The sequence below is a fragment of the Ips typographus genome, linkage group LG7, assembly GCF_016097725.1.
Source record: "Ips typographus isolate SLU linkage group LG7, UJ_Ityp_2.0, whole genome shotgun sequence".
Taxonomy (NCBI): Eukaryota; Metazoa; Arthropoda; class Insecta; order Coleoptera; family Curculionidae; genus Ips; species Ips typographus.
Window position 1 is genome coordinate 4,430,712 of NC_138428.1, and position 24,798 is coordinate 4,455,509.

A 24,798-nucleotide genomic window follows, 5' to 3' on the forward strand; every position below is an offset into this window, starting at 1 on the left:
TAGTTGAGAAAATAAGTGTCACGTGAGAATCCTTAGATGAGGGTTATAGTGGTCCGATCAGTAAAAAACGTATGACATTTGAAAATAACCTCAAACTACTGGTCATCGTGTGTGGAAAGTTTGCTGTTTTATTGTTTGATAAAGAAATAATTATAAATTTTTTCACCCATTTAACGCGTCGGAATGCATGTGAATTACGTGAATGTTACAATTTTAACAATACAGTAAGACTGTGACGGTATGGAGGATATAACGAGTTTATTAGAAGAGTACCTGCTAGTGCCCAAAGTAGCTGCCGAGAATGAGCGGGACGCGGCACGGGATGCTTTGCGGCAGCAATTTGAAGACTTGGGACATTTAGTACTCGACGAGGAAATATGGAAACTATTTCTAGAAGATCAGTACGATATTACCAGCCTAAAAACCAAACTCAACTCCAAAAATGACCAAGAGCGAGCTGAAATATTCAAAGTAAGGTTTACACCTATTTTCTTGTATTAGCAACACTAACTCCGATTGGAATTGTAGTTTGGAATGGCTTGTTTGATCACATTCACCCAAGCCAACTTCACTGGTCCCCATCCTTCAGAAAAAGTAGTCCACTTTATGAAATCTGAACTGTTCCAAGGACAAGATTTTAATAAAATGCTCAGTTACAATACTGAGGAAATCAATTGTAAAACACAGTGTCCACAGTTGCTGGTTACAGCTAAGATCATTTTTGAGTGGTGTATTGTAAACAGCGTAGTTAACATTTGGTGGTATTGGAGGGCATTATATTTGCATCAGCAAGTATTGGATGAGCTCAGTCCTGCTCTTCTTTCAGATGCTGATAGACTTTATAAGCTGTTACAGGTCAATTGCAGTTTGAAAGGTATGTTTTTAAGTCTTTGTTTATAATAATTATTAAAGAGGTAATGATTATTCATTTAGTTGATTGGATATAAATTTAATTTGGTTTGATCAGAATGTGCTTTTATATTTATCTACTGTAAACATGCTACTTTTAAAATATTTATTGCTTGTACATGGGATCTTCTATATCTACCTAGCCTTGCACCTGTTTTTCTTAAAAAGGGGTGTGTTATTCATTTCAGGCAGTTAATCTTTTAGTTGATAATACCAAAGTTTACAGAATACAATATAAATTCACTCTCTCCCCCTAAATCACTGATTTACCAGGCTACCCATAGAGAATAACAGTGGATAGTCTTGGCTTAAAAGACCCAGGTAGTGGTTTGAATCAGACCCACATAATACCATAAATGCAATTTTTTACTCCCTCTTCCCCTCATATTTTTATAGCAGTAAGGAAGCCCCTTTGATGGGTTTGCAGACTAAACTTTTATAATTCTCACAAAACTTCTTTTAAGACAGTTTTAATAAGTGTTACCTTAAGTATGTAATTATTTACTTATACCTATTTTCATGTAAAAGTATTTCCTCACTAAAATTAGTAAAATTGTAATAAAGCCAACCTTTAAACACACACAAACTGATGAGGAAGTTCTGGCACTAATAAAGTAGGTACATTCAAATATAGTTTTCCTAATATACAAATCTAATATTCTGCTGTAAATTTGCAGAACTAATCATAGAACTACTGTTGAAAATCAAAATAAACAATTTTAATTGATTTGGAGCTGGATTTCTCCTAGTAAAAACAAGTTCTCAAAAAGTTTCTTACTGCCTTTTGTTTATCTTTTAATGTTGAATTTTATGCTGATTGACATTTTCTTATGTTGTAATTGGTCTTTTACAGTGTTTTATTAACCTTATCCTATTGTATGTATTTACTTTGCTTACAATAATTTATGATCTTACCTATTTGATTTTATTTTTTTCCATGTTTTTTGGTCTTTGGTCTCAAATACAAAAAATATAAATTTCCTTACTCTTAAGGCTCTTCTGAATTAATGTGTTTTCTTTTCTATAAATAGAAATAGTTAAAGTTGCTCTGGACATTGAAGTAGCACAGTTATACTTGCTATTCAGACATGTATCAAAAGCGCGAGAGCACATAAACTTGGCCACAAAGTTGTTGAATTTAAAATACGATTATGTGGGCGTACTGGGCAAAAGAACCAAATACCAGGAGAAAGAAATCGCCCAGTTGGCACTAAAAGTCAATTTAAATGGTAATTTAGATTGCTATTTGGTTAGACGGTTTTAGCAATGGTGGAATTTCAGATGAAAAAATAGAATCTGGCGACGAAAACTCAGAAAAATCTTCAGACACTTGTGCTGGATCACCAACCTTGGAAGCTGATTCGATTCTGACGACCGACGAGTCAGTCCTACCTAAAAACCTACCCTTGAACGATGAAGTCCGGTTGGACAACGTTTTACTGTCCAAAAATGTTAACGACGACAACCTCGTGTTACCAAATTTAGCTCAGAAGTTGTTTTTAACCATAGTCCAGGAAATGATGATAGCAAAACCGGCGGACGAGCTCCAAAATGAAGAGTTGTTGACCTTCATTGAGCTGGTACTGGCGCAAAAGAACACATTTTGCGTTAAAGTAGTAGCTTTGCTGTTGAGGTGTCAGGCCGAGTCAAAGAACAGGCGAACTATTGAACGCGCCTTAAGGCAATGTGAAGAAGTTTTTGGAGCTTTTGCCAAAGAACAACCCGAAGCTTTTGATAGGTTTAACGATGTATTTGGGACCGGACTACCTGCTATGTGGAAGGTATGTTTAAGTTTACTTTATATGTATATTTATCAGTCCACATATTCCGTATTTGCATAAATCTCACAGTGCTGAGATTTACCCAAATGCTGCCCATGTAGATTTATCATTACAGTGATTTGCTGTTCAAATCATCAACGAAATGACTTTAATTCATATTTCCGAGGTCACAGCTTATTATTAACGTTACCAATTATCTTATTTATAATAATAACAGCAGCAATGATATGAGAAACCGTAATTTATTTAGGTCAATTGGTTACCTTTGCCTACTGTTGAAGTACTTCAATAGTAATTTACGTTACAAGTGGTTACAAAGTACAAGTCTAGATGTTTAGGGAAGTAGTACTTTAATTGCATTTCACCGAAGAGTATCGTAAAACGTTTTATTTCATACTGTGTTCAAGTACACCAAAATGTTTTTTTGTATTAATGTGACAAATAAAGCAACATTGCAATTAAGAAGAAAAGCGGCAAAGCTAAATAACTTGGAATTGAGATAAGTGTATTTACAAGTGGAAAAACAAATTAAGTTCATATGGAAGCTACATGCCTAAGAAATAAGCCTAGTTTTGTACTTAATTAGGGTTTTCTCCTCATTTTTTCAATGGAAAAATGCACATAATTTTCGGGTATACTGTGTCCCCTCTGGCAGGACGCACTGATATGAGAAGCTGAAGCTCTCCTGTTTAGAGATTTTTAAGTTTTGCAGCAAATTTAGTTTTGCAGCAAACACTTTACCTTAAAATTTTATTGTACTAAAAATTAGCAATATTTTGATACAGGAAGTTGCTTTAGTTCAGGTTTGGCACCTTCTTGAAAATCGTCATTTTGAGCCAGTTCTCAGTATTTGGAATTATTTTTTAAGCCAAATTGCTAACTTACAAAAAAACATAAATTTCAATATTTTACTATACTATTCTTTTTAATCGCAAAATTAGCCTGTTTCCTCTTGTGTCCAACTTTAAAATAGGAAGACATACTTAGTAGGCCTAATGCGTTGTTCTCCATAAGGTGACTGTTCAGTACGCCGACCTGCTGCTCAACATCGGTCTACCCAAAAACGCTTTGGATTTATATTTAAAACTTCAACTTTGGGAGGAAGTGATTGTCTGCTATACCATCCTGAAATTGAGACATAAAGCGGCGGAAGTAATCGCCCAACAATTAGAGAAAAAGCCTACCGTCAAATTGTGGTGTCTGTTAGGAGATGCCACAGACGACGTTTCTTGCTACGAAAAGGCTTGGGAGTTATCGAGGAGACGAAGTCATAGAGTCCAAAGACATTGGGGAAATTTCTTTTATAATAGAAAGAAATATACGCAGTGTATTCCACATTTTGAGAAGAGCGTCTCTATTAATCCACTACAAGCTAATATCTGGTTTCGTTTAGGGTAATTAATATTGAGTTAGAGAGAGAGGAATGAGTGTTATATGAGGTAATTTGGTAGGTATGCAGCTCACCAGACTGAAAACTGGCAAGTGTCGGCCACGGCCTACAAACGGTACACCACATTAGAACCGGACGGATTTGAAGCTTGGAACAATCTAGCGCAAGCGTATTTAAAGATTGGCAACAAACGTAGCGCCTACCAAGCCTTACAAGAAGCCTTGAAGTGTAATTTTGAAAACTGGAAAGTCTGGGAAAACTTTTTGGTGGTCAGTTCGGATATTTCAATGTACAATGACGTCATCCGCTCTTACCATCGTTTGCTGGATTTAAAAGAGAAGTACTTGAACGTTCCTGTGCTTGGAGAGTTGGTATGTGACGTCCTGGATGACACTATCGACTGCGAGGGACTTCCTGCAGCGAGATTTTTGCAAAAAACCCGAGAATTGCTTGGTAACTTCCCTTTTTCAAATAACTAGCTATAATTTGTTGTCATTCTGTGTGTTTTAGGACGAATTGTATCAATCCATCCATCTGAAGGTCACGTGTGGGAGCTGTACGCCAAACTGGCACCCACAGCCACCCTTAAAGTGCAGCGCTACCAAAAAGCCTATCACGCCTACACTAAAAACAGTCAATGGGTGAAAGATCTGAAGATCTGCAATCAGATACTCTACATCTGTTTCGAGTTGAGCGATTTATGGCTAACGCCCGAAATAGCGTGCAACATTATTGTATTGCACTCAATTAAGCTGAACTTGACGAGCGCCATTTCGGCGATCCGTCAACAAGGCTTGCCCGATACTAGAGAGTCCATTGATCGTTTAGTGGAACTGTTGGACGCTATCGCTAAGAAAATCAACAGCGCTAATCCAAATAATAAGTGATTTCTGCTCGATTGCCTGTTTTTGAGTGCGAATGTGATTTTATTTTTTTGGTGGAAATGCACAGTTTGAGGGCTTGAAAGGCAAATTTTTATTAAGTTGTTAATATAAATACTAATACTATACTGGTGTTTTATGAGTTTTATTTTTTCCTCGACGATCATATTGGTAACATGTTGCTTACAGAGGAGAAAAGATATCATGTATGAATCCGCTTTTGACAAAAAATGTGAAAAAGCGCTGTTGTGACAAAAGCCTAAGGGAGATTCTCCTGGCAAAATCAAGCAAAAAGTTCAAGAAAACAAGTGTCCGCAAGTGCTTTGTTCTCGAAATACACACAAAAAGACGAAAACTGGTTTTGAAAAAAAATATATTCACTAATAAGTAAAATATAAACAGCCAATTTGTAGGATAAAAATGTTGAGACAATAACACCAACAACCTTTTAACAGCTTAATAATCGAGGAAAAAATTTCAATAGATTCCCTTATTCAATTTTAAAATTCAATAAATATTTTAAAACTATAACCTTTAGCCAATTAACAAATACTCATTTGGTGCGTAAAATAAAGTCTAAAATCGAATACCGTAAAAAATTACCTAGAATTGAACTACGTGATCACTCTCTATGAACTCCCTACCTTAAAATAAGACTAACACCGTAATACTAGATAGTTCGGGGAATTTTCATAGACTAAAAGACAGGGTAATTTACTTAAGATGTAAATCATATCACAATATTGAAACTTCATAAATTTGACGACAGCCTTAAGGGCGTACTTGCTACGAAGTTTTGTACCAACCATAACCGCCCTAGATAGACACCAGAAAGTACAACAAAACCACTAAAAAAAGCGCTTTCAAAAAGTTAAAGCTCCGCTTCCTTATCAACGCCATCTTTCTGAATAGCCTCAACCACTTTACTCATATAATCTGGATGAATAGAGCGTTGAAGCTGTTGCAGTGCGGCTTCGGCGTTCCTCAAGAGTCCAACCACGTGATTTAAAGTGTCTTGCCATTTTTGCGCCTCGATGCTACGCATTGATTCCTGCTTTTGTAACAAGTCGATCCATTCCTCGTGACTTTTAGGGGAATTTTTTAAATTAGCCAGGTCCATTAGCTTCAGAGAGGGCGAAGTTTCCTCCAATGACCATAATTTATAATACAGTAAGACGTTGAGGATGAGGAGAATGAGAAGCACCACCAGCACTATGATAGTGCAAACGTCTGTGGTGAAAAGTCCTCCAGGGGAGTGGGTTTTCTTCCTGGAAGCATTCAATCGAACGTCTTCAATGCTGTAGCGGGGCATGGAACTCATTCTTCGTCTTCTACGAGACTTGCGTCTTTGTTCGGGTATATTATCTTCCCCTTCGGTTTGTAGGGCATCTTTCAGTTTAGAAAAAAAGTCTTCCAGACCTGACCAAACATTCCGCTCGATCATCCCTTTCACCAAGCCCCAGACGTTCTTTTTGAACTTTAGTACACCGGTAACGTGGATCGAGCTGTGAGTCTCCGACACCTTTTTCAAGCAATAATGAGCGGTGACGTAAAAACTGTCAGCATAAGGTACTCCAGCGTTGACAGTTTCCACATCCACCGCGTACAAACTGCCAGACTTGCTGCATGGCAGCATCGTGTGTCTCTCAGTCACTTGGCAGGTTTTCGGACCCATTGTTTGTCCTAACGACATGGTCAGATTGACTACACGACTTTTGCTGTTGTCAAGCGGATTGTGTGTCCAAGGTGTTTGAGTTAAATCTGAAGTTTTTCGAGACGCGTGAAAGTCCAAGTAGAATTTTGAAGAAGTAAAAAGCAAAGTGAAAAGTTGATCGATGTGTATTGGATACACTTGATCTAAAAGTAAACGACCTTCGTGGGGTGAAGTACACTCAGGGGCTTCCAAATCGCCTACTGTCATGCTGGAAAACGGTGTAATTGACTGTTTTAACCACTGATGGTAGTCCATTGTGGATCATTGATAGAAAACAAACTTACCTGATTGGTCGGTCGCTTTCTGAATCAGAATTTTCAGTTCGTGGCTGTCGCCCTTCATTTGGAGGCGAACTGCTAGTGACACTTGAAGACATGTTGGAGTCGTCCATTTTGTCTTTGCCACCAACGATGTGATCCAAAACCGATTCCAGCACTGAAATAGGCTCCACCTCGCTGAAGGATTCCACGGACAAGCGAGAGGAAAGCTTCTCCTCGTCTTGGTTAGGTGAAATATAGTCCTCGTCGTCGCTTGTTAGACCCAATTCACTGCCATAACACTAAAAATGCATGCTAAAAACTCAAACTTGTTACCACAAGATGTGTGTCATTTTATAATGAATGACAGTAAGCATGATGCACTATTACAATGAGATTTCGTTAAATATTTCAATTCAAACATTTCAGGAGGCTAGATTATCAGTAATAGTAGCAATAAAACAAAATGTTATCTACCAACGGTGTGAAAGTATCATTTAAGATATCATTAATTGATAAGGAGAGTGTCCTGTAACAGCAGAATTAAACTGTTATCTGTTTTGACTTCAAAGTTATAAATTCATCAAATTTTTTTTTTAAATGAGCTTCAGTATAAAGTTTTCTTACAATTTAATTTTTGGTTTATTTGACTTGTTAAACTGCTATGGAAAAGATGTTCCACCAAATTGTTTGATAATAACAATCTTATCAATATTCATTTCATTGAAAATAGTGCAAACCTGTTAAGAAGACCTATTTACTTTTATTTGTATGTTAAGACTAATAGGTGAGGGAGATTTAGGGTAAGGCTAGAGGATTATGGTATAAACAAAGTACACTTCTTTGCAAGCAATTTCCAGGGTTTTCTTTTGCTTATTCAGAAGCTCCTTTGTCCAATCTAGGAAATGCATTTATTTTCTCGTTTGACTGGTATAAAACTATACAATAACAGGGTTTAGGGTGAGAGTTTCATAATTTCTGGTAGTTCTTATAAAGAAATCACCAAGAAGAATTCCCTTATCTAAAAAAACGGATCATAGATTGTCATTCAATGAAAAAGCACTTGATCGCCTTGTTAAATACGACGATAACAACATACTAAACTACTAATTAGTAGAGAAGCTTTTATTGCAAAATGAAGTCAGACATAAACTTAATTATAAGGAAAAAAAATGAAAACAGTAGAAACTGGAAGTCATTACGCAAATAGGAGTAAGCAAACCAATCCACCAGTTTATGTTTGCTGCTTAATTCGATTAACGACCACTGCATTAACAATTACATGCGAATTAACAAGGTTTTTGTGTATAGGATCATTGTTCTATAATCACCCATTAATTCAATTTAATGTTTGATCAAAATAAACCTTTATGGTATTAAGGATGAGCACTTCAATTATTACTCATCCTATAGATTCTACAATTATTGTGAAATGGATTTTGAATTTATGTCCCATTAAATGAAAATATTGATCTTGTTGCCACTCTTATTTTTTGTCTAAAAAAGTGCAATAAGGAATTGTTCAAAAACTGAAAGAAATCAAGTCAGATGCTTAACTTGACAGTGAACATTGCAGAAAAATCTTAGAATGCCAATTCTGAATTCTGCTTCAGATTCTGCATTCTATCTGTCCTGTTTGTCTCTCAAAATAGAGAAAGACCTGGGAATGTAATTAACTTTCATTATCTTCTAGCTTACCTTCCTATAAGTTTTCTTATAGTCTAGGAAATTAGAATATTTTAATGAGACGGCTGAGGCTTCAGATTGATTAGAGTTTGTACTGGGATTTGCATAAAAAAGATTATTTAAAAGATTTTAGTGGAACAGGCTTTGATATTAAGGAAATGTATATGGGAAAGAAAAACACATTTAACCACATTAACACTTACTCACATTTTGATACTGACACATTTTGGGGCATTTTCCAAGAAAATACACATATTTATTGCCAAAAATATCTCAAATTGAAAATTCAACCATTCCATGAATAACTTGTATATTATTTATAAAATTTACCAAGAATCTGACTAAGATTCTTCAAAATTGTGTGCTCATAGAAATAGAGAAAATAAACATAAAACATGATATGAGACAAAGTAAAGTTTAATAAAGCTTAATCTAAAGTAAGCAGCAAAAATCAAGATTAAACAAATTACCTGATGAACAAAAGCCCACATTTCTTGTTGGGACATAGGTTGATCCATCAAAGCATTCTGCCATATCCGAAACAGCATCAAATAAGTCTTGTCCCTCTGTGCAAAAGTAGTGAAAAAACACTTCTCGGATTTGGTGCATATTAACACAGCATTGGGTATAACTAGAGCAGTCTTCTCCTTGGTAATAGCAGCAACGTCCTTCCATTTCAAGGTTAAATTAGTCTCCCAGCCAAAGATATTAGCATAAAAACACAAATAATTCTGTGTAACATATAACCTCCCCTGAACTAAAATCTCCTTCTGTAAAGCACAAGAATAATCTACAATCAGCCTCTCATCCCCAGGAACGTCGCCAAACAACTTTTTAAAGTCTTCAGACCTGCTCTTGTAAGTGGGATATAAAGAATTAAACCATGAAGACTTTTTCTTAATGCGACTGTCCTTTTTGTCTTTAAGATTCAAGGAGCTGTCTGTACGCAAATCGCTTTGGGGCGAAGGGTCAGGGCTGCTGGCACTGCTCAAACGGCTTGTCGAACTTTCCTGACTTGAAGGAGAGCCCTCATGCTTGAATCCAAGCTGTTCTTTGGTGTTTGTTGAAGTGGGCTGTTCGACTTTGGAATGGTCTTGCCGCGGTTCGGGCTGAGGGCTTGGCCTCGGACTGCCCCGGGGACTTGACGAAGGGCTCGGAGGTGGTTTGGGTTCGTTATTCGTTATATTTTCATTTAGGTTCGGGGAAGACAGCGACGTCATACTGAGGATCCTTGGTTTAAGCCCGGCCTCATGGTTTGTTTATCTGGGCCAAGATAAGATAAGCGTCGATAAATTGATTCCTGAGTGAAATTTACTAACTTTATGACCGAACTATTCTTTATTTAATTTATTGACGGAATGTACTGGCGCAAGCCAGGAAACTGTTTTGATTTCTATTCGAAAAAAAAACAAAGCTTGATGATTACATGACAGGTGTGATGTAATGACATGACTATTGACTAGTAATGAGCAAATCGTTACGTTTAACCAACATCAGCGGCTTTGAATCATAGTAAGCAGTCACATTCAACCTATAGCCTGCTTAGAAGCGCTTAGTAAGCTTCTAAGCCGCTTATAAACGTACCCTATTCAGACAGTTTGAAAGTGTAGTACGACTTGGCAACATGGGCAACGCTGAAAAGAGAAACCTCATTATTACGTCAACAAATTTAATCATAGGACGTGGCCAAAATTACAATAAAAAAATCTTAACAAACAAGCTTAAATTAAAAAAACCACAAAATTCAACTTTCACAAAAATTTTATACAGTTTTTCTATGTGTGTGTTGTGGTTACGATGGCCACTCGTCAGTGAGACGTTCAGCCAGATTAAATAACGCGATTACGCGATTCACGATTACGAAAGATCCGCGGAAGAGGCACTTGCGTGCGTCTGAGAAACTCTCATCTCTCCCGCTTGCATAAATAGGACTAAAAATCGCCTTAAAGGCACGATCCGAGTGAAAAATATAGTCATTCCTCGTGGAAACTATAACCGTCACTGTCACATCCACGTGGTCTTGACCTAGGTTTTCACCCTTTCCGCCTCCTGGAAGTGCACCGCACAAGACAATTCCCCGTAGACCTTTAGGAATCGACTTTTCCACTTAGAGGCCCCACATTTCCACTCGATCGGCTGCGGAATTCGGTCGTCAACTTCAAATTTCTCTGAACACCGTTTCAAGAAACGTGGTTTCTTAGCGACAAAAAAATGGCGCCCACGAAACAGACGTGCGATACGTTTCAAGTTGAAGATCGAACTCACAGTTTTTCTATAAAAACAAAAACAGACGCTGTGTTGCCAAAAATGTTCAAGTGTCTTTAAAAGATTTGACAGAACTACACTAATCAGAACATAACCTTATTTCGGCTTGTTGTTTTGTTTGTTTATTTGTTCAGTGTATTTACCCCACTTTTTGGTGTTAATAGTTTTATTACCATATTGCTCATTAATTATTAATTCTTTAATGTCATAATGACCAACAAAAATTCAGTGATTTACGGCCTGGAATTCCAGGCGAGGGCCTTAGCACCCCAACTGGCCGAAACTGAAAACATCCGGTTTTTCATAGGTACTCAGTCCCTAAAACAGACAAACAACCAAATCCATTTCGTGGATTTTAACGAGGAACTGTCTACAGTCAAAACCACCGTTTTCCACCACTCAGAAGGAGAAATCTGGAAAATTACTGCCAGTCCTTTGGACCAGTCAAAATTGTCTACTTGCTACAATGTTGTGGCTAGTGAGAGTAGTTGCAGCTTTAAAACTGCCATTCTGAAGCTCCCTGATTCGGAAAACCCGGACACCACTGAGAATCTTGAGGTGGTTACCAAGTTTGATACATCTGAGCATGGCAGTGAAATTAAAACCACTGAGTTCCACCAGACTGACCCCACTAAAGTGGCTTCAGTTATTGACAGCACTGTAGTTCTGTGGGATGTGTCAGACCATCAAGGTAAAGCTGTGCAGACTTTTCAACTAGAAGCTAAACACAGTCCAAAGTTTACCACTGGAAAATGGTACCCTCATCAAGGTTGCAATCAGTTTACTACTGCCACTGAGACTCACATAAAAACCTATGACATTAGAAGTAGTGAAGTGGCTTGGCAAATTGATGGAGCTCATAACCAGTTAGTGAGAGACTTGGATTTCAATATGAATAAGCAGTATCATGTGGCAACATGTGGGGATGATGGATTTATGAAGATTTGGGATTTCCGGCAGCCTTCAGGACCAGTTTACTCTAGAAATGAACACTCACACTGGGTGTGGTGTGTACGGTTTAATTACTTCCATGATCAGTTGCTGTTGACAGCTAGTTCAGATGCTAGAGTCTTGGTTTCCAGTGCTGCCAAAGTCAGTTCAGAAAGCAGTAATGTAGATGTGTCAAATGAGGTTAAACCATTAGAGGATGGACCTTTACAGTGGTGTGAACATGAAGACAGTGTGTACTGTGCTGAATGGTCACCAGCAGATCCTTGGGTGTTTGCTTCTTTAAGTTACGACGGTCGTTTACTAATATCTAGAGTTAAGAAATCATTAAAGTATCAAATAATGCTGTGAGAGTAAACTTTTTGCTATTTCTCTGATTCACTAATTTTACAGACCTGAAAACAGCTTTTCTGGTGTATTAATAGATTACTATGATGCGCGCTATTAATAGCCAGGTTCTACTATGTCCAGGCTTAAGGCAGTATGCAAATAACTCGCCGAAAACCTGTCGGATTGTGTTTCGCCTTTTTACATTTAATGACTGTATTAAATCGCGGTAATTATGAAACAGGCACCGACACCCTTTCCCAAAGTGCTAGCGCGCGTTTTACGAAATGCAGGCGTTTTAGGACATAAGTACGTAAGTGCCTGTTTGTCCATCCCAAACAGCCTAGTTGATTGATAGCTTTCAGCAAGAAGGACAACATTTTTGGACTGCATCCCCTTGCTCTATCAGTTATTTTCATCCTGCTCACGCTCTATCTGGCCGAACAGCTGCGTAAACTGGTTAACATTTTTACTAAGAGCGAATCGCAGGCTAGACAGCTTCTGTTGGAGTTTGTGGCCACTTTAGAGTTGTGCGCGGCTTGCTTCGAATTAATTATTGGTAGGTTTCATTATGGATTAAAATTTTAATACAATGAGGATTTGAGTGGCTGATGTTTGCAAAGAATGTTGTATTTGCTATTTTCGCACGACTATGAGGAAAAAGTGTATCAATTATTAGTTGAAATGATCTATAAATTGAACTGTAGAACCAGTTGCAATTAATTGGACTTTCCACAAGGATAAATCCTGCTATTTAGTAATTTATTGTTGATGTTAGGGATGCCAAGAGATTTATTTCACTATATCAACGTTCAGACATGTGATGATTCATTTGATAAATATGGTATACTAACTTTCTTGTATTTCTTTCCCTTACACACATTTTCCCTTTGTTTCCTCAACTCAAGTAAAGATTAGGCTTTTCTTTTGGTGCATTCCTTATTTTTGTTTGGCCGTAACCGTTGTCTTAACCGTAATTATTATTTTACAGGATATCAAAATATTAATATTTTGCAGATAGGAAAAGATTGCTTTAGAAAATATATTGTCTTAATAACCTTTTGATTAATGGGGTTTAAATAAGACTTAAATTCTTCCTGTCGAATTGTTTAAATTTCAAAACGTATCACTTGACAAAACTCACTGAGCTTTGACCGTAACAAAGTCCTCGCTTGTATATAAATTTGTTTGTAAATATCAATGGCAAAAATATTAAAAAACACTCTTACCAGCTAACATCATTGGTTCAATCAAATGCTCAAACTCACATTAAGAGTAGGTACTTTGGTGAATCCTGTGAGAGAACTGAATACCTTCGCTTTCAGTTGCAGACAATTGGGGAGTAGGAGCGTACGCTCTATTCCTGCTACTACTCACAATATGGTGGTCATCGAAATGGGGAGATGCAACCGCTTGTCCCTATTGTCCTATGGAAGAAGCTTTCGCAGGCACTCGAACTTGGAAGTCGGCGCTGAACATTGTTGGTGTTCAACTGCTTGCTGCTATTTTTACCTTTAGGTTAGATACTTACAATTACCTTCATTCCGCTGAAAACTTTATATTCCAAAAAAAATAACAGGTATGTGCAGCTACTGTGGGCCATGGAACTAGCAGAAACTCACAAAGACAAAGCCTATGAGGAGTGTTCAGCTGATCTACAAGTCGATATGGTTATAGGAGCTATTGTAGAATGCGCCTTTACCTGTCTCTGCAGGGTGGTCTCCAAAATCTTAGCCGAGAAATCTTTCAGGTTTTGTGGAGTGGTTGACGCCGCTTTTGCAACCACTATGGTAGTTTTGGGTAAGTTTTATAAGGTAAATCTTTAAACAAATACGTTTTAAAGTGATTTTATGATGAAAACAGCATTTAACCTTTCTGGAGGCTACTTCAACCCCGCTTTGGCGACTTCTCTGAAATTTGGATGCGTCGGTAACACTCATTTAGAACACATTGTCACGTACTGGGTAGGATCCTGTACTGGAGCTCTATTATCTTGTATAGTTTACGAATCGAATGCTGTACAAAGATACCTTAAAGGAGAACATAAAGTCGACAACGAACGAAAAGACGAATAATAATGCCGTACCATATGTGATTGATTATTGCATTAACAGTTGGCAAATGCAAATGCAAATTACATTAAGTAGCCTAGTAGTACCACAGATACCTACAAAGTTGACCGTAAATATTGTACGAATAGACACAGCGTTGGGTTAATGGAGATAAAGTTTAAAAGTCCGAATAATTTTGTCTCCTTTACCGTCGTTTTGAGATTCCCGTATGTGTCCCTTCCATTTTCTTGACACTCTGTATATAACTATTAGCTAAAACAAACTTATGTTCTATTCGTAAAATAAAATGCTGTAAATTATTGAAAACAAATCCAAATAAACCATTTTTTAAAAAAAAGTGTATTTTATTTGTATGCATTTCACATCACATAACGTCAAATCTGTAAAGACACACTAGGAACTGAAAGCACAGCCAGTATAAGCTCCGTGCTCCATACAATACTGTATTACGGTACGCCAATGAACATCGTGACACAACAGAGCAGGATTGCCGATAATTACAAGCAATACTTTGGGGCGAGATATGGCAACGTTAAGCCTACGTGGACTGGAGACGAAACCGAGACTGTGTTGCAAATCGGAAGCAACCTGGTGACTGGACGATCTTACTGTTGACAGCAGTACTACGTCAAATTCTCGTCCTTGAAAATCTTCTACTGTTCCCACTTTAGGAAGATCAAATTCAGCCTCTCGCAGTAGCTGTCGAATTTCACGCACCTGTTTTTGGGTTTTAGTTTTTCCGTGCAGTTTAAGTAGAGTAAAATAAATACCTGTTTGGTGTAAGGAGTAATAATTCCGATATTTTCAGACTTAAGACCTAATCTCAGGCACTCGTTAACGTAATAAAATACTTGGGCGGCCTCGTGAGGATTGTACCAAGATGGTGAGTCGGCGGTTTGGAAGTTTTCCCCGTTCACACCGTGAAACACCACAGCAGGAACTACTCCAGTGGTGGTAGACGGTAAAATCTCTTTCATTACATTAAGAATCCGAGCCTCTTGGCTATCTATATCTGAGATCTACGACACCATAGCAGTCTTCGACCTCCTAAACTCGTAAAAAACTCACCGTTGCAATTAACTCCCCGTGATAAAACATTGAACTAAAGAGGTTTAAAATTGGTTTCAAACTGCGGTAATTGTACAGCAGTTTGGTGACCAGACGGGGGTCATAACCCTCACTTTCCGGAAACCCGTCGGGGTCTCTCACGTAAGGAAATCTCCCGATTAAACGTTCCAGAAACGATTCGTTGAGTCCACAATCTGATGCCACGCGCGATATTACTACTGGACCCAATTGCATTGGATCCCCGGCCAACACGATCTGACCATCGTATTTGTCGAGAAAAGAAACGGGAATCATTACCTCTGGCTCGGAGGCTTGGCCCGCTTCGTCGACAAATATGTGAGAAAAGTGGCCTCTGGGAAAACCCATAGAATGTAATACTCCCGTAGATGAGCACGTGGATACGGTGATTTTATGGCGTCCTAATACTGATCTGCTACAGTCTGATGGGAAAATATAGTAATCAAAGTATAGCTGATAAGCCACTGTGATAAAAAGATGAGATATGTATGATTTTAAATGACAAATCATTATGAATATTATGTTGACAATTATAGTTTTTATTACAGTTTGAGTGGCTTATCAGAAGCTCTAATTCTACAAAAAAAACGGTCGATTACCACAAAATTATTGAAGTTAGGTCTGGCCTCCTATAGCCAGGCTTCAAAACAATAAACGAGCAAAATATTCAAGTCTTCCTGTCTTAAAAATTGTTTTTAAGATTTATTTTCTTTTTCTTTTTTGCGCAAATTTATAACGGATGCGAGGGATATTCAGGTAGAGGATAGAGAATTGTCAGACATTATATCTGATTTTCTTGCGAAGCTAAAGTTGCGGACTGATAGAAGAATAGCAACTTAACAGTTGATTTACCTTGTGTAAAAAGCTAGCCAGAAATACGATAATTTTCGCCCTGTCATTCGTTGTTCGAGGACTAATGCTAAAGAAGGTGTAATCTACATTGAGCAGTCTCAATCCGCTACCAATTGGAAACATTTGTTGCTGCTTAAGCAAACTAGTTGGGAACGCTGCAAAGCTGTCCAACAGATTTCATCTTTGAAGAGTTAGAGACTAAGCTAATTGTTGCTGTTCAAAACAATACTGATACCCCGATGATGTGAGCGGCGTCCAGAAAACCTGAAGTAGGAGCCATAGTGCGACACGCCACGTAATCTTTAGACGTTTGGTTTCTTGGACTAATTCCGTAAACGTGTCAGAGACAGTAAGTAATTAAGCTAATATAGACAATAGTTCATATATCTACAAAAACGTTTCTGGTATCCGATCTATTCATTTAGTAGTAGTAGTAGTCATGTATGTAAACATTGAGCGCCAAACAATTACCCTGTTAGTTTCTGAATGGAAGAGTTACTGTAGTACAGTAGTTAAGTTAGTTTTGTTTTAGGTTTAGTTATTTCTCCATTTATAAAATAACTTAGCATCCCTAGGATCTATTTTTTGTAGTTTTTATTTGAAAGAATGGATTAATCAAAAATTAACACGCACAAGACAGTTTCGATGACATCATTTCGCAATTATTAGACAAATCACTAGAATTGTGTCATCCAACGGTTCAAGAAAGGAAATCTTTGGAAATACCCAGTCCCGAGAGTCTTAACATTCCATCATAGTAATAAATTAAGATCAAAATACAGTTTTACTGTTAAAAACAAAGTATTAATAAATGCACCGCACACCAAAATAAACAACTAAAAGTTTCATGCAACTTAACAAACTGCATTTAAAACACTTACCCAAAGCCATGCCGTTTCGTGTCAAACTCATCTCATCGCCAGTACCTTCCTTAGCGGTACTACCAGTAGCGCAGTAAGGAACCAGCGCAGGAGGAATGTTTTCGCTGAGCGCATAATTGACAGAAACTAAGCGCACCAACTGTCCCGGTTTCAGAACCCCAGAATCTAAAATATAAAACACCTCAAACACACTTCTACGATTACATTTTAGGCCTACTTTACCGATTAGTCGTAGGGCAATCAAATCAGCTGCGCTGTTTGAAGGAGCCGCCACTAAAACGCGACAGCCAGGAATCATGCGGACAATTTGCAGAATACTCTCTATAACAGTGACAGTTTTGCCTGTGCCGGGAGGTCCAAAAATCACGTAAGGTAGAGGCTTTGCTACCCCTTTGAGTATGTTAACCACCGCGTCCTTTTGCTTGCAATTCAATTTAGTGTTGTACCTAAAAAGTGATTTTATAACTTTACAAAGTTATCCGGTGAGTTCAAGTGTACCAATCCAATTTGAGTGCCTTTGTTTCCGAGTTTTCAACCTCCGAACTCACTGAACTGCTATCAATACTAGAAATTGAACCGTCACTGTCTTCCTGCTTGCTGCGATTTAATCTCTCTCGTTCAGCCTTTCGTTTTGCTTCTCGAGCTTTCTTAATTAGTTCAGGAGCCGTGAGTTGCCTGGGCGAGTCTGGACTCGTAACACGTTCTACAGGACTACTCAAAACTTTAGATTTGTACGGACTGTACACGAAATTAACTTGAGGGGGCTTCTCCACCACTTTAGTGGGAAACAACCACTCTTTTCCCAAGTTTCTAGCCACTAAATAGACAGCGTGATGCTGTCTTTTATAGGCGGACCGACCTGGAATGACTCGGACTGAATAGTCTTCACCCCTGTACATGCCATGAAACATACAAGAGAATTTCAGGTAAACGTGTTTGGAGCCCACTTTGAATACGTTTCCTTCATACTCTTCGTTGCTTTGACCTAAAGGGTCGCTTGCCATGATTCTATCTCCTGAAAAATATATTATTATGGCGAAAATCAAAGTAAAATAACGTGAATAACAATTTGGTATCTTTTGGACAGCTACGTTTACCGTGTATAAGATTATGTAATACCACTTAATAGTAAGACTACAAGCAAACAAAACAAACTCACCTAACACTATACTGGGTCGTCTTTCAGCTAAATTTTCAACTTCCAACATGAGAAATTCTCTATTTGGTATAAAACAAGTGCGATCCTGGTCGTACTGCCTGATATGCAGTAAACCGGATATTTCGTCCAAATGAAGAAGGGTGTGAAACTTTTCTTCATAATTCATGGAAGTCTAAAAGAGGTTGTTTAAATCCTGTTTGCTTGTGCAATCAATAGATTTACCAGATTGGTAAATAAACTTCGTTTAGCCACTTTTAGTTCCTCAATTAAATTGAATTTATCTCGCTCATCTGGGTATTTCAAAACTAGGTCAAGAAGCCTTTTTGGTACTGGGTAATCAGGTAATCGGACTGCTTGAAACCTTGGGTTTCCCTGCTTTTGACCCCTACACATTTCATCAGTAGTTTAATCATATACTACCAAAACGAGAACCTACCTAACAACTTGTTTGTTTCCATTGCAGGCATTTTGGTAGTTTATACTATGTTTGGGTTTTTGATAGTAATCAAAACCATTAACGCTTGGAGAAACACTAATATTCACACACTTTCCCACGGAAAACCCATTAAAAACCAGTTCCAGAAACTCATTTGATGTCCCCATAGTTCTAGGGCTGCAGCTTAACTCTAATTTTAAAACATCCCCCGGTAATATTAATTGAGATTCCGTAAAATCTTTGGCAATCGACACTTGCGAGTATTGAAGATATTTAACAGCAACAAACTCGAAATTTTGGTTGGACTTATTGCTCAAACACAGAGTGAAATTTTTCACTTCTCCCAGCTTGTCGAATTGCAGGTGACAGTCAGATACGTCCAAGCCTGGGTGGTTTTCTTCGACTTTTGTATTCAAACTTAATGTTTTAAATTTAAAACTAACCACTTCAGGAAGGACTTTCAATGCTCGCCAACGGCAAGTTCCTTGGTCTGATTCGATAATTTCAGCTACAGCTTGGTCACCTACTGCAGGTACATATCCGCAGCTTAAGGAGTCTTTATTGAAGAATATCTTAAACAAAAAGTGTGGATTCACACAACAGTTCTAGCACTGTACCTAATGACTTTTATGCATAGAAGATAGATAAAATAAAGAATAAAATCAATTTAGAAATTATTAGGCAGATGTTTATAGTAGACTGAAAAGGAAACTTTTAATGAATTAGGGGTTTAAGCAGGTCTGAGACCATCTTGGAGCCTCAAAAAGACAACAAATGTCTCTAAAGATGACTTCCCAATTTAAAAGAATCTAGACTAATGTACAAAAACCTAATTGGGAATAAAATTAATTTAAAAATTGTCTATTACAAAATCACAACAAAACAAATGTATTGTGGTAGAAAAAAATATTAACTCTTAAGTCTTTGTCACAGTATTTTAAATTGTTTTTTCTTATTTTAGTGTTTAGTGGCAGTTATTTTAGAACTAGGCTTACACTGAGTACATTACAAGGGACACCCTCTAGATTTTAAAATAAAATTTAAATCAGACTTTCAGTAATTAGTCAAATTTTGAAGAAATACAAAAATTGAAAACGTAAAAACAGTATTTAACACCTTGTATCACTGGAATTATCCACTTGTAGATATTAATCTAAAACCACTAGAACTAATTAAAATACTGTACCTAGTACAGAATAACAGTCCTAATCTAGAGGTAAAAATTGTTTTTTATTGAAAACCAAAAAAAAAATGACAAAAATAAGCAGTATGAGGTGTGATTATATACATTTTTGTCGGTTGGTTAGGTTAAGTGATAAATATTTTATATTAAATCATAAATCATTTGCTGTATTGTAGACTCCTGAAAGAACATTTTTGAAATATTGATAAGTTATAATAATAAAATGACCTTTCTCAGCATTAAAAAAATTTAGAAAACACCTAAGATTGAGTCAACAGAGATGATGATGTCAACTTACAAAAACAATCATAATTAAAATTACTTACCTTTTTATTTATAGTTCCACAGTACTCTGCAGAATCCCAAGAAGTGATTTTTCCAGATTCAATGTGTGGCCTCACAGGTGCTAATTTCAGCACCTCAATAACATCCCCACTCAAATCGATAGCATGCTCATTTACTTCATAGTTTACTTCAATTTCCAACCAGTCACCAACTTGGGGTAGGTATTCAATTGACACCTTGTCTAAGTTTACTTTAATATCGCCAGGAGTCAGATACAAGTATCTTCTCTCCCTTTTGTCAACTTTACACACCATTACCCTAGTTGATGCTATGGAGTCTCTTTGGAGTTCCACATCCCAGTCATTGTGGTTTATTACAATAACATTGTAGATTTCAATTTTGCCTGTATGTGTATAGTTTAGTTAGGTTTTAGTTAGTAACTCTAATTGAGGAATTTAGTACCTTCAGACACTAGTTTTTGGTAGGAGACTCTGTCTCCAATTTGGAACTTTAGGAGCTCATCTTCAGGAGTGAATTCATACAGAGAGTCAATGATAAAAGCCGAACCGTTGGTTCCGGTTATATCACCAATTTTAGTAGCAAAGTTGTATTCGCTTTTGAATCCAGTTACTGGTTTAGTATCTTCTTCTAGTGTTTGAGTTTCCTGCTCTTGGGTTACTGTTAATATACTGGTAGCATCCTCTAAAGATAATTCAACTTCCGGAGAACGGAAAAATGATAAAACGTAGCTTAACATTGTGTTATTTTACTTTATAGGAAATAATAATTTAGTTTATAGTGAAGGGTGTCATAGAAGGAGAAGGAAAATAATAATCTTCACCAACTTAACACTCCACTTTATTGAATCCCTTCGAATTCAATGTAGAATCAAATATAACAGATTTTTGTAGGAACTAACTAGAAAATGATTGAGATCGAAAAACGTAAGCATTGAGCAAGAATCGTCCATCTTGTGTTGTAATCCTGAGTTAAAGTGTCTCGTCATCGCCCTGAAGTCAGGTCCTTGCGTCCTATTCTTCTTTTTGCTTCTTGCCGGCTGACACTGCTGACAGTGTCGCCACAGTACCCCCCGTCCAGCGACAAAGTCGCGAAACGAACTGTTTTCCTTGTCTTAGCTGGCAACGTTGCGGGAGATTTTCGAACTTCTTCAAGGCGCGCATACGAATGTTCGGACTGGATCTGGAAATCATCTGGCAGATAGGCGGGCTTTAGGCGGTCTATTGTGATGTTGTCACTACGATTGCCAAGGTCAATCTTGAAGAACTTGTCACTTCTGGAGATAACACGATGGGGTCCAGAGTAAGGCGCTGTCAAAGGTGGTTTTACTGCATTATTTCGCACAAAAACATGGGAACAACTTGAAAGGTCCTTGGAGATAAAAGTTTTAATCTTGCTATGATCAGATGCTGGTCTAGGTTGAAGTTCTAACATTGTTGCTCTGAGTTTGCTGACCAACTCATTTTCGTTGGCTGGTTCAGTGGATGAATTTAGAAATTCTCCTGGTAGTTTAAGAGTGGTTCCATAAACAAGCTCAGCTGGTGAACAATCAATGTCCTCTTTGAAAATGTTTCGAAGACCCAATAAGGTTATTGGTAAAACTTCAGTCCAACGATCCGACTTGGCTGCAATGAGGCTTGCTTTAAGGGTCCTATGAAAACGTTCAATAAAACCATTTGCTTGAGGATGATATGATGTTGTTTTGATGTGCAGAATACCCAAGAATCTGGAAAGTTCTTTGAACAAGCTTGATTCAAATTGTCTCCCTCTATCCGAAGTAATCTTGCTGGGTACACCAAAACGCGATATCCAAGTAGAAATAAAGGTGGATGCAATGGTGGTTGCTGACATGTCTTTAATTGGAACTGCTTCGGGCCATCTAGTGAAACGATCCATCATTGTTAACACATAACGAAAATCACTGGACGATGGCAATGGTCCAACTATGTCGATGTGGACATGGTCAAATCTGTAGTCAGGCATAGAAATTTTCTGGTGAGCTGTCTTAGTATGTCGGTTGATTTTGGAGCGTTGACAGTTGAGGCATTGCCTACTCCAAAGGGCTACTTCTTTCTTGATGTTTCTCCATACGAAACGACTGGTCAGAAGCTTGATGGTTGCCTTAACACCGGGGTGAGAAATTCCATGAAGCTTTCTGAAAATACTAAGTCGATGTTTTTCTGGGATATAAGGACGAAATTTATTTTCAAAAACATCACAGTAAAGTTGAACATCAGTGCCTGGGATTTGAATCTGTTGAAGATTTAAACTGGAGTCAGTAAGCAGCTGGTTTAGTTCTGCGTCGTCAGTCTGATCTGCAGCTATTGCTTGGTAATTAATCTGAATATCTTCAATACTCGAGATTTCAGGTCTGGAAAGGTAGTCTGCTACTATGTTGTCTGAACCTTGAACATGGCGAATGTCAGTGGTAAATTGTGCAATGAAATCTAAATATCGAAACTGTCTAGGAGTGCACTTGTCACTTTTTTGATAGAAAGCAAAAGTGATTGGTTTGTGGTCAGTAAAAACAGTAAATCTGCGGCCTTCTAACATGAATCGAAAGTGTTTAATAGCAGCATAAATGGCGAACAGTTCTCTGTCATAAGCACTATACTTAGCCTGAGCAGTATTTAACTTCTGAGAGAAAAAAGCCAATGGTTGAAGTTGATCATTGTTCTTTTGTTGTAAGGAGGCTCCTACAGCAAAATCCGACGCATCTGTAGACAGAATGAGTTGAGCAGAAGGTAAGGGATGTGACAAAAAGGTGGCTTCAGCGAGGATTTCCTTACAGCTCTCAAATGCCTTCACTGCAACATCAGTCCAAGTTATTGGTTGCTGTTTTTTCTGCTTACCTTTAAGTAAGTCATGTAATGGTGCTTGAAGCTCAGCAGCCTTGGGAATGAATGAACGGTAGAAATTTAACATCCCAAGAAACCGTCGAAGTTGCTGAGTGTTGTTGGGCTTGGTAAAATTCCGTATAGCAGAAAACTTCTCGTCTGTTGGTTTGATGCCCTCTGCCGAAACTTCATGACCTAAGAAAAGAACTTTATTTTGGCCAAAAACACATTTTGACGAATTTATTAAAATTCCATATTGGCATAAACGTTCGAATACCATACGTAAATGTTCTAAATGTTGATCGGCTGACTCAGAGGCAACAAGGATGTCGTCAATGTAGACAAAACAGAAATCCAAGTCACGGAAAATTTCATCCATAAACCTCTGAAATGTTTGAGCAGCGTTTCTGAGCCCGAAGGACATGTACACAAATTCGTACAGACCAAACGGTGTTGTCACTGCAGTCTTATGTATATCATCAGCAGCAATCGGTATTTGATTGTAAGCGCGAACCAAATCCAGGGTGGAAAATAGTTTCTTGTTGGCCAATCCATGAGTAAAGTCCTTGATGTTGGGGATCGGATAAGAATCGTGAACGGTACGAGCATTAAGAGCTCGATAGTCTCCACACGGTCTCCAAGAAGTGTCCTTTTTGGGAACAAGATGCAAAGGTGAGGACCAGCTACTTTTTGATGGGCGGATGATTCCTTGTTCCAACATGGATTGAAACTCCTCTTTGGCGATGACAAGTCTGTCAGGTGCCAAACGTCTAGGGCGAGCTGATGCAGGTGGGCCAGGGGTAGTTATAATGGTATGAACAGTGTTGTGTTTGGCTTTGGAGTGTTGGTTGCGTGGCTGGGTAAGTGATGGAAAATTTTTGAGAAGTTTGTGGTACTCTGTAAGGACAATCATAGTTTGAATGAAAGGACCGTAAGAATTGGCATTATTTCCAATGGTTGATAGGCCAGTTGTCCTGTCAAAGATTGCGAGCTTTCTGCTATCTACAATAATGTTGTAAAAAGATAAAAAGTCGATTCCCAAAATTGGATGTGAAACATCGGCCACAAGAAATGTCCAACGAAAGCTTCTGCGAAGTCCAAAGTCCAAGGTGAAAGTACGCTGTCCGTAGGTCGAAATTTCTGAGTTGTTGGCTGCCAAAAGCTGGTAATTGGAGCGAGGACGCCTTTCTTTAAGCAAAGTGTATGGAAAAATGGAAACCTCGGCGCCGGTGTCCACTAAAAAACGAATTTTTGATGAATTGTCAGTCACAAATAAGCGGCGCGGGTTTGAGGAGGGTAGAAAACCCGCCGCTACTGGTTCTCCCCCCTTGAGTTTTCCGAGATAGTGAAAGAACATGGGCTATTACATTTTTTTGCTTTATCACCGAATCTGGAATGATAATAGCAAAGAGTACTTTGGTTCGAGGCCCTGTTGGTTGTCGTTCTCTCTGATGTCCTAGATCTGGAGCGTGGTTGTCTATGACAACAACTTTTGGTCTCCAATCTGTCCAGACGCTTAACAATTTCAGCCAATTGTTTGTGTATATCAGAATCTACACTAGAAACTGTACAAGCTAAAGATGGTGTACATACCTCATGAATTTTGTCAGCTAATTTGGCTAAGTTGTCTAGTGACATACCTTCCTGAGTGGTTAGAATTGTCTGAATCTGCTGGGGAAGTCTTCCAGTCCATAATGTTCTGAGAAAGTCCTCTGGAAGGGAAGTTGGTGCTAAACTCTGCAGCTTCCTGAGGTACTCGGATGGCTTTCGATCACCCATTTCTTCCTGTTGAAGAAGCTGGTGGATTTTTTGGTGTTGAGAAGCGGATAGT

The 24,798-nt window shown here is 38.0% G+C and overlaps 5 protein-coding genes across 5 annotated transcripts; 3 read left to right on the forward strand and 2 right to left on the reverse strand.

Moving 5' to 3' along the window:
- The first annotated feature begins 83 nt into the window (after positions 1-83).
- LOC145731721 (tetratricopeptide repeat protein 27) lies at positions 84-5,087 on the forward strand. Its single transcript, XM_081983631.1, has 7 exons — positions 84-471; positions 529-874; positions 1,941-2,138; positions 2,191-2,690; positions 3,705-4,084; positions 4,142-4,533; positions 4,591-5,087. Exons 1-7 carry the CDS (start codon positions 241-243, stop codon positions 4,965-4,967), a joined length of 2,424 nt encoding a protein of 807 aa, XP_081839757.1. The 5' UTR covers positions 84-240; the 3' UTR covers positions 4,968-5,087.
- Positions 5,088-5,317: 230 nt separating this feature from the next.
- GramD1B (GRAM domain containing 1B) lies at positions 5,318-10,124 on the reverse strand. The gene is made up of 4 exons (XM_081983636.1): positions 9,938-10,124; positions 9,089-9,881; positions 6,960-7,234; positions 5,318-6,883 (listed from the first exon to the last, which is right to left on the reverse strand). The coding sequence occupies exons 2-4, from the start codon at positions 9,836-9,838 to the stop codon at positions 5,833-5,835; spliced, it is 2,076 nt and encodes a 691-aa protein (XP_081839762.1). The 5' UTR covers positions 9,839-9,881; positions 9,938-10,124; the 3' UTR covers positions 5,318-5,832.
- A 969-nt stretch (positions 10,125-11,093) lies between these two features.
- On the forward strand, positions 11,094-12,208 carry LOC145731728 (EARP-interacting protein homolog). Its single transcript, XM_081983643.1, has one exon. The coding sequence runs from the start codon at positions 11,094-11,096 to the stop codon at positions 12,180-12,182; it is 1,089 nt and encodes a 362-aa protein (XP_081839769.1). The 3' UTR covers positions 12,183-12,208.
- Positions 12,209-12,324: 116 nt separating this feature from the next.
- On the forward strand, positions 12,325-14,253 carry AQP (aquaporin). The gene is made up of 5 exons (XM_081983646.1): positions 12,325-12,467; positions 12,524-12,717; positions 13,484-13,676; positions 13,738-13,958; positions 14,022-14,253. The coding sequence occupies exons 1-5, from the start codon at positions 12,394-12,396 to the stop codon at positions 14,231-14,233; spliced, it is 894 nt and encodes a 297-aa protein (XP_081839772.1). The 5' UTR covers positions 12,325-12,393; the 3' UTR covers positions 14,234-14,253.
- Positions 14,254-14,553: 300 nt separating this feature from the next.
- LOC145731719 (putative RNA helicase armi) lies at positions 14,554-20,882 on the reverse strand. Its single transcript, XM_081983630.1, has 11 exons — positions 20,575-20,882; positions 20,154-20,515; positions 18,645-19,216; positions 18,431-18,593; positions 18,209-18,380; positions 17,548-18,064; positions 17,272-17,495; positions 17,050-17,214; positions 15,299-15,738; positions 15,001-15,249; positions 14,554-14,947 (listed from the first exon to the last, which is right to left on the reverse strand). Exons 1-11 carry the CDS (start codon positions 20,867-20,869, stop codon positions 14,624-14,626), a joined length of 3,483 nt encoding a protein of 1,160 aa, XP_081839756.1. The 5' UTR covers positions 20,870-20,882; the 3' UTR covers positions 14,554-14,623.
- Between the last annotated feature and the right edge of the window lie 3,916 nt (positions 20,883-24,798).

What these genes read in the sequence shown, in the direction of transcription:
- LOC145731721 (XM_081983631.1), top strand. Translation starts at nt 241, where the DNA reads ATGGAGGATATAACGAGTTTATTAGAAGAGTACCTGCTAGTGCCCAAA. An exon ending in GGTCAATTGCAGTTTGAAAG is followed by an intron (nt 875 to 1,940) that starts GTATGTTTTTAA and finishes TTCTATAAATAG; the next exon opens with AAATAGTTAAAGTTGCTCTG. An exon ending in GACTACCTGCTATGTGGAAG is followed by an intron (nt 2,691 to 3,704) that starts GTATGTTTAAGT and finishes GTTCTCCATAAG; the next exon opens with GTGACTGTTCAGTACGCCGA.
- GramD1B (XM_081983636.1), bottom strand. Translation starts at nt 9,838, where the DNA reads ATGACGTCGCTGTCTTCCCCGAACCTAAATGAAAATATAACGAATAAC. An exon ending in TGTGGGCTTTTGTTCATCAG is followed by an intron (nt 7,235 to 9,088) that starts GTAATTTGTTTA and finishes ATGCATTTTTAG; the next exon opens with TGTTATGGCAGTGAATTGGG. An exon ending in GAAAGCGACCGACCAATCAG is followed by an intron (nt 6,884 to 6,959) that starts GTAAGTTTGTTT and finishes ACCGTTTTCCAG; the next exon opens with CATGACAGTAGGCGATTTGG.
- LOC145731728 (XM_081983643.1), top strand. Translation starts at nt 11,094, where the DNA reads ATGACCAACAAAAATTCAGTGATTTACGGCCTGGAATTCCAGGCGAGG.
- AQP (XM_081983646.1), top strand. Translation starts at nt 12,394, where the DNA reads ATGAAACAGGCACCGACACCCTTTCCCAAAGTGCTAGCGCGCGTTTTA. An exon ending in TTGCTTCGAATTAATTATTG is followed by an intron (nt 12,718 to 13,483) that starts GTAGGTTTCATT and finishes CTTCGCTTTCAG; the next exon opens with TTGCAGACAATTGGGGAGTA. An exon ending in GCTGCTATTTTTACCTTTAG is followed by an intron (nt 13,677 to 13,737) that starts GTTAGATACTTA and finishes AAAAAATAACAG; the next exon opens with GTATGTGCAGCTACTGTGGG.
- LOC145731719 (XM_081983630.1), bottom strand. Translation starts at nt 20,869, where the DNA reads ATGTTAAGCTACGTTTTATCATTTTTCCGTTCTCCGGAAGTTGAATTA. An exon ending in GATTGCCCTACGACTAATCG is followed by an intron (nt 17,215 to 17,271) that starts GTAAAGTAGGCC and finishes TTTATATTTTAG; the next exon opens with ATTCTGGGGTTCTGAAACCG. An exon ending in ACGAAACGGCATGGCTTTGG is followed by an intron (nt 15,739 to 17,049) that starts GTAAGTGTTTTA and finishes TTTTCCCATCAG; the next exon opens with ACTGTAGCAGATCAGTATTA.